The 14903-nt window shown below is 40.2% G+C and overlaps 1 protein-coding gene across 4 annotated transcripts in view; it reads left to right on the plus strand.

The window, feature by feature from the left end:
• Uba1 (ubiquitin-like activating enzyme 1) overlaps positions 1–14903 on the plus strand; it is a 136377-nt gene that overhangs the window by 84260 nt on the left and 37214 nt on the right. For all 4 annotated transcript variants that reach the window (XM_071664364.1, XM_071664366.1, XM_071664365.1 and 1 more), the window contains exon 3: positions 8856–9093. In XM_071664364.1, the coding sequence (XP_071520465.1) occupies positions 8856–9093 (238 nt within the window). The remainder of the gene's footprint in view (positions 1–8855; positions 9094–14903) is intronic.

Raw genomic sequence — 14903 nt, forward strand, 5'->3', positions numbered from 1 at the left:
TATGTATTCAGAAATTGAAAGAGTGTACAGAAACATCAGACAGAGTAATTGGATTGTTAGGTAATTTACTGGAAGAGGGATCAGTTTGAAAAGAGTGGAAGAAAGTTATTATGTAGGATGGTGGTAAAGAAAATGGGCAATGTTTCAGTCCTCCATTATTGAAGAGCACATTTTAAAGATTGCTAAAGAAGGTGATTTGGGAGCAATTTTATCTGTCCTTTCAAAGGAGAACCAGCCAAAAGGAGATGCTTTCTTATTTTTTTAGGAAAGTTCTTGCTTTGTATATCATCAGATCTTCCATGAAAGAATGAGGACTAGCCAAGAAAGAAAAAAATAAGTCAGTAGGCTTGATATTTTTTAAATAAGAAGGCTTTTGACCCCCTTTTCTCAAGAAAAAGAGAGGTATTCCTCAACTGATCAAAAGTTACGAGGATCAAGAAGAATAGAGGACAGATATCAGTGGTGCTTTTTAGTTGAATATTTTGAATTCACTGCAAATGCTGCTAAGTTATTATGTACTACTCATCATATGGTAGGGTCGTGATAGAGGATACATAGTGCACAGAAGGTTCTGGAAGTGGATCATAATTATTGATTTGTATGACTTACTACACAAGTGAAATATGCTTGATAAAAAGAATTAGGATGAAATAATTTCATTCTGTGTATTGTATGTAAGAATCTGTCTCTGAATATACTGACTGTATAACTGAAGTGCATAATGGAACTTGGTGTTTGAGAGAAATTCTGATAAAAGAGTTGTGGGAATGTGTGATAAAGTGTAAGGACATAATTCTAGAATGATGTGGGTAAAATTAAAAGTGGATGGCAAGAGATGGGTCATAATTATTGATTATGCATCTGGCCATGTAAAGAAAGATCATGAGAGGCAAGTGTTGTGATAGCAGCTGAATGAGTATGTCAGCAGTTTAGATGTAAGAACCCAAGTATTAGTGATGCAAAGATAAGTAATGTGGAACCTCAGGTTATAATTTGGTTGCATGGGATATTCGCTCTTATGAATAGAAATGGTTAACAGCTTGTGGAGCTGTGTGCTGAAAATGGACTGGTGATTGGGAATACCCAGTTTATAAAGTGGGATGTGCACAAGTGTAGGTATGCCAGCCAAGTAGGAGAGATGGTCAGCTGGCATCATTGGATTACATATTGGTAGATAGTCATGTAAAAGAAAGACTTTTATATGTAAATTTGTTGAAAGAGGCAGCTGATGCATGTTTGATCACTGTCCTGTGGAGGTGAGGGTGAAGAATTGAAGAGGTTTTCGTAAAAGAGGAAACGGTATTGGGAGAAGAGAATGGTGAGAGTAAGTAAACTTGGAAAAGAGATCTATGTGAAGAAATGCCAGGAGATATATAGTGTAGAATGGCATAGGGTAAGAATAAATGAAACGAAAGGATTGGGTGAAGAATGGGAGGTATTTAGGAAAGCAGTGCTGGCATTTGCAAGAGACACATGTGCCATGCAAGAGGTGGGAGGTGAGCAGATTAGAAAGGGTAGTGAGTGGTGGGACGAAGAAGTATAGTTGCTCGTGAAAGAGAAAAGAAAGGTGTTTGAGAAAATAGAGATGTTTAGATGGTACTTAAAGGGAAGGAGTGCTCCCCTATTTTGGCTTCCCTCTCTTGCTTTGTTCCTTCATATCTAGCTTCCTCTGTGGTTGTTGATGGATTTCTCCCTTTTCTCCATCAACAGTGGTATCCTTCAAGGTTTTGTCTTGTTCCCAATGCTTTTTCTCTTTTTTTTCAATGATTTCCTATCCTCCACAGAGAATCCAATATACTCACATGCTGACAACTCAACACTACATGCATCCACATCCTTCAGTTCTGCTCCCCCCTCTCTCACTCAATCTCCAGTTCATCTTGACACAGCTTCTTCAGTAAACTCAGACTTGGACTGGATATCTCATTGGGGTAGACAAAATCTTGTAAAGTTTAATGCCTTCAAGACCTAATTTCTGCCCATCTCTCTATCGAAAACTCCTCACAACTCTCATCTTTCCTTTGACCATTCTGTAATTCCACCCCATGACTCTGTAACATCCACTCTTCTTGGAAGCCCCACATTATAGAGATAGCAAAGTCTGCCTCTAAGAAACTGGGTGTCCTGTTAATTGTCAAAATATCTTCTTCCCTTCTGAACAGTTGTTGCATTTATACAAGGGATTGATTTATCCTTGTATGGAGTACTGCTCTCACATTTTGGGTGGTTCTAGCTCTGCATCCTTACTTGACAAGAGTTGTGTCGAAAGCCACCTTAGAAACTGTTTCAGGCTAATTTTCAAACTTTTACCCTCTTGCCCTTCACTGCAATGTTGGTTCACATTCCCTTTTCTATAGGTATTACTTTGGTTTTTGCTCTTGAGAGCTGGCTGCTTGTGTGCCCACACCACACTGTACTTGGCAAGCTGCTGTGTCATGTGATTATTGTATGGCCATTAGCAACTCGAGGGTGGGCCGTTTTGATACCAGCTTCTTTCCTTACATGTCGAAGTTTTGGAACTCTTCACCTTCTCATGTCTTTTTCAATAACTATATCTTGGCACTTTTCAAAATACAGGTCTTTCACTATCTCAAAAATTTGAAAATACTTTCCTTTGTCCTTTTTTTTGTTTGTTTCATAATTCTCTCTATATTTCAATTAAGGCCTGGCCTTGATGTGGATTGTTGTATGTGACTGGAGCCTTCAACGTGAACAAAAAAATGATTGGGGGATGTATAGAGAAAGCAGCAGAAGGTCAAGAGAAATGCGTAAGGGTTGAAAAAGAGAGCAAATGAGAGTTAGGATGAGTATCAGTAAACTTTTGGGAGAATATAAAGATGTTTTTGAAGGAGGTAAGTCATGTGTGAAAGACAAGAGAACAAATGGGAGCTTCAGTGAAGGGGGCAAAAGGGGAAGTGTTTAAAGGAAGTGATCAAGTTAGGAGGATATGGAGTGAGCATCTAGAAAGATTCTTAAATGTGTTTGATGATAGAGTGGCGGATATGGGGTGTTTTAGTTGGAGGAGTCGTAGAGAGCTGTTTGGTTAAGAGTGAAGAGGTTGTGAAATCCTTGCATAAGATGAAATGCTGCAAGGGAGCTGGAGTGGATGGTATTACCATTGAATTTCTTGAAAAGGAGCCGACTGGGTTATTGATTGGTTCATTAAGATTTTCAATGTATGGCTGGATCATGATGAGGTGCCTGAGGATTGGTGGAGTGCATGTATAGTGCTTCATTATAAAGGCAAGGGGGATAAAGGTGAGTCTTCATACTACAGAGATACAAGTTTGTTTATTATACCTGGTAAGTGTATGGAGGTATGAAGGGAGGGTGAAGGCATGTAAAGAACCTCAGATTGAGGACGAATAGTGTGGTTTCAAAAGCGGTAGAGGATATGTGGAACAGGTGTTTGCTTTGAAGAATGTATGTGAGAAATACTTTGAAAAACAGATGAATTTGTATGTAGCATTTATTGATCTACAGAAGGCATATGATAGGGTTGATAGAGATGCATTGTGGAAGGTCACAAGAATATTCGTACAGTATGGGAGGAAATCTGCAAGAAGCATTGTGAAATTTTTATCAAAGCTTTAAAGCTTGTTTACGACTTGGAAGAGAGGAGATTGAATAGTTCCAGGTGAAGGTTGGTTTGCTTTAGAGATGTGTGATTTCATCATATTTGTTCAAATTGTTTATAGCTGGGGTGTTCAGTGAGGTAAATGCGAGAGTTGTGGAGAAAGGGGCAGTTATGCAGTCTGTAGGGGATGAGAGGGCCAGAAAAGTGAGTTGTTTGTTGTTTGCTGATGGAAGATTTGTGTGAGAAACTGCGGAAGTTGGTGACTGATTTTGGAAGAGTGCATGAAGGGAGAAAGTTGAGAGTGAATGTGAACAAAAGTTCCTTACCCCAGGAAACTTTATTTACAACCCTTCTGTTCCTCATTCTCAAATCTGAAAATTACACTGGCATGAATCACAGTTACATATCCTTTTCAGTAGATATTGGAGTTATGGAAATCTCATCATTAGAAGACTAGAAACTGCAGAATGACATAAACAGAATCTTCCTTCAGGCAATGAAAAATAACATACCTTTCAATGGAGATAAGTTCCAGCTTCTCTGGGAGAAATGAAGAAATTAAGAACAGTTCAGATTATCAAACAAACTCAGACAGTTTCATATTTTGACTAAATGTTATGACAGATAGTCATAATGTCTAAGGGCCTTACCTTCTTGTGGATGAAGTAGGGCAACAGTTGTTTCCAAAGTGATGGTAAGATAAGTCTTGTGGACCTTCAAGACAAGATAGGAAAAACTAGTGGTGATGCTCTTCAAGGCAATTATGTTCTCCTGAATAGATTATTACTTTTTGCTAATATCTTCTTATTCCTCCCTTGAAAGTTTCTCCATCTCCAGAATCCCTTTTACAGTTAAGCACATGTACACTTGGGAAGACCTCCATACAAATGAGATACATGCCCCAGTTTAGATTTCTTTGAGCAGTGTGAATATATATGAATAATACAAGTCACCAGCAGTAATCACCCTCAGAAATTTCATCGATGTTGGTTAATCAACAAACACCATGTGGAAGGACACCTATCACGTTTTGCATACTTTATGTGCAAGAGTAAGACTGGTATTAACAGAATTAAAGTTGTGCCATGGAAAGAAATTTGATATGATTTTGATGGAAATTAGTGATAGAGAAGATTTGATGGTTACTATGATATTTGTCCCATAATGACAGTTAAATAGTGGAAACAGGCTCACAAAACTTCCTTACTGCTGAGGAAACTTGAGGGGATTACAGCTTCGAAGGTTTGTTCTTTCTTTTTGATGTTTCATGTCTTTTAACATTGAATTCATTTAAGTTTTTTAATCTTTCTATAAAACCTTAAGTTGGAGGGAATATAAAGATAAGCCAAGCTCAGGACTTGAAGGATTAAGGTTCTCGTAATGTGTGTTTCTTTATTTAAATGATATGTAATTGTTGAATTATATTGAATTATAGTGATAGGTGATTTGAATGCAAAAGTGAGTAATGTGACAGTTGAGGGAATAATTGGTGTGCATGGGGTGTTCAGTGTTGTAAATGGAAATGGTGAAGAGCTTGTAGATTTATGTGCTGAAAAAGGACTAGTGATTGGGAATACCTGGTTTGAAAAGAGAGATATACATAAGTATACATATGTAAGTAGGAGAGATGGCCAGAGAGCGTTATTGGATTACGTGTTAATTGATAGGCACGCGAAAGAGAGGCTTTTGGACGTTAATGTGCTGAGAGGTGCAACTGGAGGGATGTCTGATCATTATCTTGTGGAGGCAAAGGTGAAGATTTGTAGAGGTTTTCAGAAAAGAAGAGAGAATGTTAGGGTGAAGAGATTGGTGAGAGTAAGTTAGCTTAGGAAGGAGACTTGTGTGAGGAAGTACCGTGAGAGACTTAGGACTAATGGAAAGAGGTGGGAACAAAGGAGGCAAGGGGAGTGGGGGAGGAATGGGATGTATTCAGGGAAGTGGTGATGGCTTGCGCAAAAAATGCTTGTGGCATGAGAAATGTGAGAGGTGGGCAGATTAGAAAGGGTAGTGAGTAGTGGGATGAAGAAGTAAGATTATTAGTGAAAGAGAAGAGAGAGGCATTTGGGTGATTTTTGCAGGGAAATAATGCAAATGAGTGGGAGATGTATAAAGGAAAGAGGCAGGAGGTCAAGAGAAAGGTGCAAGAAGCAAAAAAGAGTGAAAATGAGAATTGGAGTGAGAGAGTATCATTAAATTTTAATGAGAATAAAACGATGTTCTGGAAGGAGGTAAATAAAGTGCGTAAGACAAGGGAACAAATGGGAACATCAGTGAAGGGGGCTAATGGGGAGGTGATAACAAGTAGTTCAGATGTGAGGAGATGGAGTAGTATTTTGAAAATTTGTTGAATGTGTTTGATAATAGAGTGGCAGAGATAGGGTGTTTTGGTCGAGGTGGTGTGCAAAGTGAGAGGGTTAGGGAGAATGATTTGGTAAACAGAGAAGAGGTAGTAAAAGCTTTGTGGAAGATGAAAGTAGGTTGGATGGTATTGCAGTGGAATTTATTAAAAAAGGGTATGACTGTATTGTTGACTGGTTGGTAAGGTTATTTAATGTATGTATAACTCATGGTGAGATGCCTGAGGACTGGCAGAATGCTTGCATAGTGCCATTGTACAGAGGCAGAGGGGATAAGAGTGAGTGCTCAAATTACAGAGGTATAAGTTTGTTGAGTATTCCTTGGAAATCATATGGGAGGGGATTGATTTAGAGGGTGAAGGCATGTACAGAGCATCAGATTGGGGAAGAGCAGTGTGGTTTCAGAAGTGGTAGAGGATGTGTGGATCAGGTGTTTGCTTTGGAAAATGTACGAGAAATACTTAGAAAAGCAAATGGATTTGTATGGATCTGGAGAAGGCATATGATAGAGTTGATAGAGATACTCAGTGGAAGGTATTAAGAATATATGGTGTGGGTGGTAAGTTGTTAGAAGCAGTGAAAAGTTTTTATCGAGGATGTAAGGCATGTGTACGTGTAGGAAGAGAGGAAAGTGATTGGTTCTCAGTGAATGTAGGTTTGCGGCAGGGGTGTGTGATGTCTCCATGGTTGTTTAATTTGTTTATGGATGGGGTTGTTAGGGAGGTGAATGCAAGAGTTTTGGAAAGAGGGGCAAGTATGCAGTCTGTTGTGGATGAGAGAGCTTGGGAAGTGAGTCAGTTGTTGTTCGCTGATGATACAGTGCTGGTGGCTGATTCATGTGAGAAACTGCAGAAGCTGGTGACTGAGTTTGGTAAAGTGTGTTAAAGAAGAAAGGTGAGAGTAAATGTGAATAAGAGCAAGGTTATTAAGTACATTAAGGTTGAGGGACAAGTCAATTGGGAGGTAAGTTTAATTGGAGAAAAATTGGAGGAAGTGAAGTGTTTTAGATATCTGGGAGTGGATTTGGCAGCAGCTGGAACATTGGAAGTGGAGGTGAATCATAGGGTGGGGAAGGGGGGCAAAAGTTCTGGGAGCGTTGTAAAATATGTGGAAGTCAGGAACATTATCTTGGAAAGCAAAAATGGGTATGTTTGAAGGAATAGTGCTTCCAACAATGTTATATGGTTGTAAGGCGTGGGCTATAGATATAGATGTGCGGAGGAGGGTGGATGTGCTATATGGATGTGAGGTGTAGGCTATAGATATAGATGTGTGGAGGAGGGTGGATATGCTGGAAGTGAGATGTCTGAGGACAATGTGTGGTGTGAGGTGGTTTGATCAAGTAAGTAATGAAAGGGTAAGAGAGATGTGTGGTAATATAAAGTGGTTGAGAGGGCAGAAGAGGGTTTTTTGAAATGGTTTGGTCACATGGAGAGAATGAGTGAGGAAGGATTGACCAAGAGGATATATGTGTCAGAGGTGGAGGGAACGAGGAGAAGTAGGAGACCAAATTGGAGGTGAAAAGTTGAGTGAAAAAGATTTTGATTAATCGGGGCCTGAACTTGCAGGAGGGTGAAAGGCGTGCAAGGAATAGAGTGAATTGGAATGATGTGGTATACCGGGGTCGACGTGCCGTCAATGATTGAACCAGGGCATGTGAAGCATCTGGGGTAAACCATGGAAAGTTCTGTGGGGCCTGGATGTGGAAAGGGAGCTGTGGTTTCGGTGCATTATACATGACAGCTAGAGACTGAGTGTGAACGAATGTGGCCTTTGTTGTCTTTTCCTAGTGTTACCTCACGCACATGTGGGGGAGGGGGTTTTCATTTCATGAGTGGCGGGTTGGCGATAGGAATGAATAAGGGCAGACAGTATAAATTATGTACATGTGTATATATGTATATGTTTGTGTGTGTGTATATATGTATATGTTGAGATGTTTAGGTTTGTATATTTGCATGTGTGGATGTGTATGTATATACATGTGTATGTGGTTGGATTGGGCCATTCTTTTGTCTGTTTCCTTGCGCTGTGCTGCTAACGTGTGAGACAGCAACAAAGTATAATAGATATTTTTTTAGTTATTTTTTTTATTTTGCTTTGTCGCTGTCTCCCGCGTTAGTGAGGTAACACAAGGAAACAGACGAAAGAATGGCCCAACCCACCCAATACACGTCCACACACGCAAATATATATACCTATACATCTCAACGTATACATATATATATACACACACAGACATATACATATATACACATGTACATAATTCATACTGTCTGCCTTTGTTCATTCCCATCGCCACCCTGCCACACATGAAATAACAACCCCCTCCCCCCTCATGTGCGCGAGGTAGCGCTAGGAAGGCAACAAAGGCCCCATTCGTTCACACTCAGTCTCTAGCTGTCATGTAATAATGCACCGAAACCACAGCTCCCTTTCCACATCCAGGCCCCACAGAACTTTCCATGGTTTACCCCAGACACTTCACATGCCCTGGTTCAATCCATTGATAGATAATAGATATATATAAATAAATAACCTTTTTATATGCTTTATTAATCAAGGTGCCCACTCATCTTCTCTGAATTGTACATTGCTTTGCCTGGACATGAAAATATTTTGTAATTAAGCTATATTTATTCACTATCAGTTTGCCTCACTATTTATGCTTTGCACATGGCACATAGGGATTATTGATAATGTTATAACAATACTTTTTGCTGCTTTTTGATATTGTATGGTCATGATTATTTATATAATAATAAGGATTGTGAAAACCTTGTGTATCATCAGTTGCCTATATTGGTTAGGGGCCAGAAACATTGCTTGGGTTGACACATACAAAGAAAAACTTTGGAATGGAGCTAGATGATTTTGCATTTGTATTTTTTGATATGCTATCATCATTATCATATCAACAGGTTGCAAAGAATGTGATTCTTGGAGGTGTCAAATCAGTAACACTGCATGACACTAAGAATGCAAGCAATGCTGACCTGAGTACTCAGTTCTTCTTGACTGCTGCTGATATGGGCATCAACCGGGCCACAGCATGCCACCAGAAGTTAGCAGAACTTAATACTTATGTACCTGTCACAACCTCCACCAGCCCCCTTTCTGATGACTTGCTGAAGAACTATAGTGTGGTTGTTCTTACAGGTGAGTGCAAATATGGTCAATATAATTTGCATTTTAGTATCATCTTTCAGAGAAGAAACCAGGAGTCAGCGCATTCACATCTAAAAGTCTTTCATTTGCATACCTGTCACTTAGAATATAGTTATGCTCACTTTCCGTCTTTCTTACCTACCCATATATACTTTTTTATGCCCTTTTCAAATTAGTTATTCCCAATACTGGGTGACCTGGTGCATACCTGATGAAGTCTTTAGGAGTCTTCACCCCCCACAGCCTAGGATGGACCTAGGCTGGTGGATTTGGTCGTTGATTGACCAGTCTGTTGGAACCTGCACCCCTTAGGCCAACATATCCCCCACAGCCTGGCTGGTTTGGTACACCTTGTAGGTTCTTGTCTAATCTACTTCCAAGCTTCTCTGTTGTGCATACTATCCTGTTTCTGATGGTAGCTGGGAGAGTGTTGAAAAGAAAGCCCTTGGCCCTGGATGTTGAAGTTCTTTTTTTTTTTTCACATTTGGATTTCAGTGATAGTATTTTACAAAAAATATATATATATGCTTGTTGTGTCTGTAGGATGGTATATCCAAATGTAAGTTGGGAACCATAGGGTATAGGATTTTCCAGGCATATATGATATGTCTCTCTCATCTGTGCTTCAGGAAGTATAGCCATTGATATTTCAACTGTTTGCTGTAATTTAGTTATTTACCACATTCATATGGGCTGTCAAAGATTTCTAAATACTTTCTAATTCCCAAATTTGGCCTGCCTCATAGGTTGTTAGAATGCAATAAAATTCATCTCTTGAGAGAACTAGCACCTTAAAGAATATCATCTTTGGTGTTTCTTCTTGTGTCTTGAAGGTTTGCAGGATTCAGTCTGCCGTTCTTGTGCATGAGGTGATCATTTTCTTTTTTGTTTTTGTCTTTGTTTTTACTGAAGGGTAGGTCATTAGATATTATTGCTCCACGATCTTTCTCATTATTCAGCTATTCAGCTAGTTTATTATAACACCTGTGACTGTTTGATACTCTCTGGTTTTTTTGATTTATTAATTTTTCCCTTACCAGAGGAGTTGAAAAGTATCTTCATTGAAGAACATGTTGTTCTTAGTTGCCCTGTTAAAGACTTCATTGATGTCTCTCTGTAGCTTCTCTGCATCTTTTAATGATATGATTTACGTACATATATTTTTGTATTTTCAGCAAAGGATGAAGTGCAGATGTGACTCATGTTTGTGTTAATGTTAGGTATTAGAATGAAGGTTAGGAGGGTTGCAAATACAGTTCTCTAGGGGAGTAAGCTTTTTACCAGGGAGACTGGAGTTGGCATGGTTTACATCAGTTTGTTGTGATCAGTTAAAAAGGTGTATATCCTTTCTCAATTTTTTTGTTTATTTCCGTGGTTTGCATTTTATTTGCCATGGCCATGTTCACATTTGTCACATACTTTTGCAAAGTCTGTGTAAATCACATCAGCATTTTCTACATTTTCCATAGCTTCAATAATTCTATCATGGTGGTTAAGCAACTGAGAGAGGCAAGATCTTCCCACCCAGCATGTTGTCTCAAGTTATGTACATTGTTCACTTCTGTATATTCAATCAGCTTACCCCTTTGACTCTTTAATAGATATTCTTCATTTGTTTTGTTAATGCTGCTGGTCAGTAACTTTTTGGGAATGCTTTGCTTACACATTTTTGGAATGGGGTGATATGAGTCAGTTTCATACTATCTGGAACAATGCTGGAACCTAGACTTTTTCTATATTATTTATCTATATCTCTGATGCCTGTTCCCACCTGGAATTACCTCAGTGGGGTGGCCATGGCAATAGAGTCTCTATAACCAGTGACCTCCATTGCTGCTTCTTACTCTGTAGTGCCTCACCCTTAACAGGCCATTGGCAAAGGGCAACTATAGTGCAGTGTTTGCAGAGGCCCGTGCCTACTGTTCTTAGTGACTACGTCTACCTAATACTCCTGTCTGATATTCTTACCTACTACTTCTACCTAATGGTTCTGCCTCATTGTTCCTACCTACTACTTCTATCTATTGCTCCTACTATTTTGCTGAAAGTTAGGGCTAGTGCATGGTGCTCACTGCAGGAAAATGTAGCGTTACAAAGAATGAGCTGTGTGAGTTTAGTGTTGTCGGGTGTTACATATGACAAGGAGAAGTTATATGTTTGTGAACAGAATGCTAGTAGCCCATGTGTGGGTATGGCAGAAAGAAAAGACAGCTGCCTGGGGTCTGAGGACTCCATCTTTACAATCGCTGAAGTGCTGGCTCTCTATGCAGCTGTCTGTAACCCTCCTATACAATCGCTGAAGTGCTGGCTCACTATGCAGCTGTCTGTAACCCTCCTAGTATCTTGGTGGGAAGTACTGGTGATATTCCTCCCTGGTTGCCTATCAACTACCTAGACTTTTTCTCCAGTCCTTTTTCAGCACACAACTCCCCATTTCTATTCGCATTGAATATCCCATGCCCCCAATTTTACTTGCAGCTGCCTTATTATCCATTATTGAATCAATTTGCCTGTCACTGATACCTGATCTCTCACATCAAAACTGCAGACTTACTCACTGAGCTCCTCCCAATCCATTTGCATCTCTTCTTCAGCCCTCTCATGTCCAGGTCCACTTTCATATTTACCCTTAACAATTAAGGGCTCACTTCCTTACACTCGCACATTCATACAGCATCCACACCCTTGCTGTCATATATACAGTACTGAAACTGGAGTCTTGAGGAGTATGGATGCTGACCTGACTTAACCAGTCACTTAATGATAAGATATCCACAACCAGACATCAAACACTTTTTCATAGTTTCCCCTTACTGCATAACATGCTCTAGCTCAGCTTGTTGTAAATTGTATACCACATCGGTTTAATTCACTCTATCCTTTGCACACCTTGCACCCTTCTGCTTATTCATACTGTGGACCTTCCGAGCATCTTTTACTCCATCCTTCCACCACCTCCTTCGTTTCCCCTTTTTCCTTGTTCCCTTTACTTCTGACGTGTACCCTCTTTTCTCACCCCGCCTCTCTTGTCTAAACCCCTTTCTGCGAACCCTCTTATGGCTATTTCATACATACTCCTTGTAGTACCTCACCTCTCTCTTACTCTTTCTGCGAACCCTTTCATGGCTATTTCATACGTAATCCTTGTACTACCTCACCTCTCTCTTACCCTTTCATTTCATTTCTCTACACACCACATGCTTTCCTCAACATTCATTTCCAACACACTATCCTTTTACATTTTTTCCCAGAGGTCCATGCCTGTAATCATACTGCACCAACAGATTACTTTACTATCAAACATACCTATCTTTGCTGTTAAAGACAGTGACCTCTCTTTTCACACATTACTCATTGTGCCCAATACATATGCCCCACCATCACCACCCACCCGCTCTGTGGCTCATTTCAGCTCTTTTGTTCCATTTGCTGCTGTATCCACCATCAAGTATCTAAGACTCCACTTCTTCCAAGTTCTCACCAAATAACCTGTCACTTTTCACTGCTAAATCTAATAACCTTGATTTCATGCATTAACTTTCAACTTTTCACACTCTCAAACTTATGCAGTTTCTCACTCAAATATGTTTCCATTGCTGCGTCATCAGCTAACAACTGACTCTCCTCTCAGGCTTTTCCCAACCCCAGCAGACTGCATACCTTCTCTCTCCAAGACTCTTGCATTCACTTCCTTCACCACACCAACCTTAGACAAGTTTGAGTCATTTTGCCATCACACACCCCTAATGGAGAACCATCTTGGATCCCCTCACCCTTACATGAGATGGCCTTGATTAGGGTATTCAGTTGCCTATGTTCTCTCTGCTTTAAAGGGAAAGAAAATTTGGATGTATATAGGCATTTCAGATTATGATTTAGTCAGACTGATAGTGGGAGACTTTGAAGTTTAGAATGTAGTCTTGCATGGAAGAATTGAAGGTGCAAAGAAGGCTGTGGTGATTGGGAAGAATTTATATGTAGAGTGATCATGAAGGAATAAACCCATTGTCTTAATATGTCAGGATAGGTAGATATAAGAGCTGTAGGGATGCAACAGAGCATACTTAGAATTAGGAGAGTACGATAGAGTAAAGAATGAAAACATGGGGGGGATACATGATGTAAATAAGTTATCAGAAATTACAGATTGGTGAAAGTCTTTTAGGTTTTGGCTGATGTGACATATGGATAATGCTGGATTGATAAACATAATTTTTTTTTTTTTTTTTTTTTTTTTTTTTTTTTTTTTTTTTTGCCGCTGTCTCCCGCGTTTGCGAGGTAGTGCAAGGAAACAGACGAAAGAAATGGCCCAACCCACCCACCATACACATGTATATACATACGTCCACACACGCAAATATACATACCTACACAGCTTTCCATGGTTTACCCCAGACGCTTCACATGCCTTGATTCAATCCACTGACAACACGTCAACCCCGGTATACCACATCGCTCCAATTCACTCTACTCCTTGCCCTCCTTTCACCCTCCTGCATGTTCAGGCCCCGATCACACAAAATCTTTTTCACTCCATCTTTCCACCTCCAATTTGGTCTCCCTCTTCTCCTCGTTCCCTCCACCTCCGACACATATATTCTCTTGGTCAATCTTTCCTCACTCATTCTCTCCATGTGCCCGAACCATTTCAAAACACCCTCTTCTGCTCTCTCAACCACGCTCTTTTTATTTCCACACATCTCTCTTACCCTTACGCTACTTACTCGATCAAACCACCTCACACCACACATTGTCCTCAAACATCTCATTTCCAGCACATCCATCCTCCTGCGCACAACTCTATCCATAGCCCACGCCTCGCAACCATACAACATTGTTGGAACCACTATTCCTTCAAACATACCCATTTTTGCTTTCCGAGATAATGTTCTCGACTTCCACACATTCTTCAAGGCTCCCAGAATTTTCGCCCCCTCCCCCACCCTATGATCCACTTCCGCTTCCATGGTTCCATCCGCTGCCAGATCCACTCCCAGATATCTAAAACACTTCACTTCCTCCAGTTTTTCTCCATTCAAACTCACCTCCCAATTGACTTGACCCTCAACCCTACTGTACCTAATAACCTTGCTCTTATTCACATTTACTCTTAACTTTCTTCTTTCACACACTTTACCAAACTCAGTCACCAGCTTCTGCAGTTTCTCACATGAATCAGCCACCAGCGCTGTATCATCAGCGAACAACAACTGACTCACTTCCCAAGCTCTCTCATCCCCAACAGACTTCATACTTGCCCCTCTTTCCAAAACTCTTGCATTCACCTCCCTGACAACCCCATCCATAAACAAATTAAACAACCATGGAGACATCACACACCCCTGCCGCAAACCTACATTCACTGAGAACCAATCACTTTCCTCTCTTCCTACACGTACACATGCCTTACATCCTCGATGAAAACTTTTCACGGCTTCTAACAACTTGCCTCCCACACCATATATTCTTAATACCTTCCACAGAGCATCTCTATCAACTCTATCATATGCCTTCTCCAGATCCATAAATGCTACATACAAATCCATTTGCTTTTCTAAGTATTTCTCACATACATTCTTCAAAGCAAACACCTGATCCACACATCCTCTACCACTTCTGAAACCACACTGCTCTTCCCCAGTCTGATGCTCTGTACATGCCTTCACCCTCTCAATCAATATCCTCCCATATAATTTACCAGGAATACTCAACAAACTTATACCTCTGTAATTTGAGCACTCACTCTTATCCCCTTTGCCTTTGTACAATGGCACTATGCACGCATTCCGCCAATCCTCAGG

The sequence above is a fragment of the Panulirus ornatus genome, chromosome 1 (assembly GCF_036320965.1).
Source record: "Panulirus ornatus isolate Po-2019 chromosome 1, ASM3632096v1, whole genome shotgun sequence".
NCBI lineage: Eukaryota > Metazoa > Arthropoda > Malacostraca > Decapoda > Palinuridae > Panulirus > Panulirus ornatus.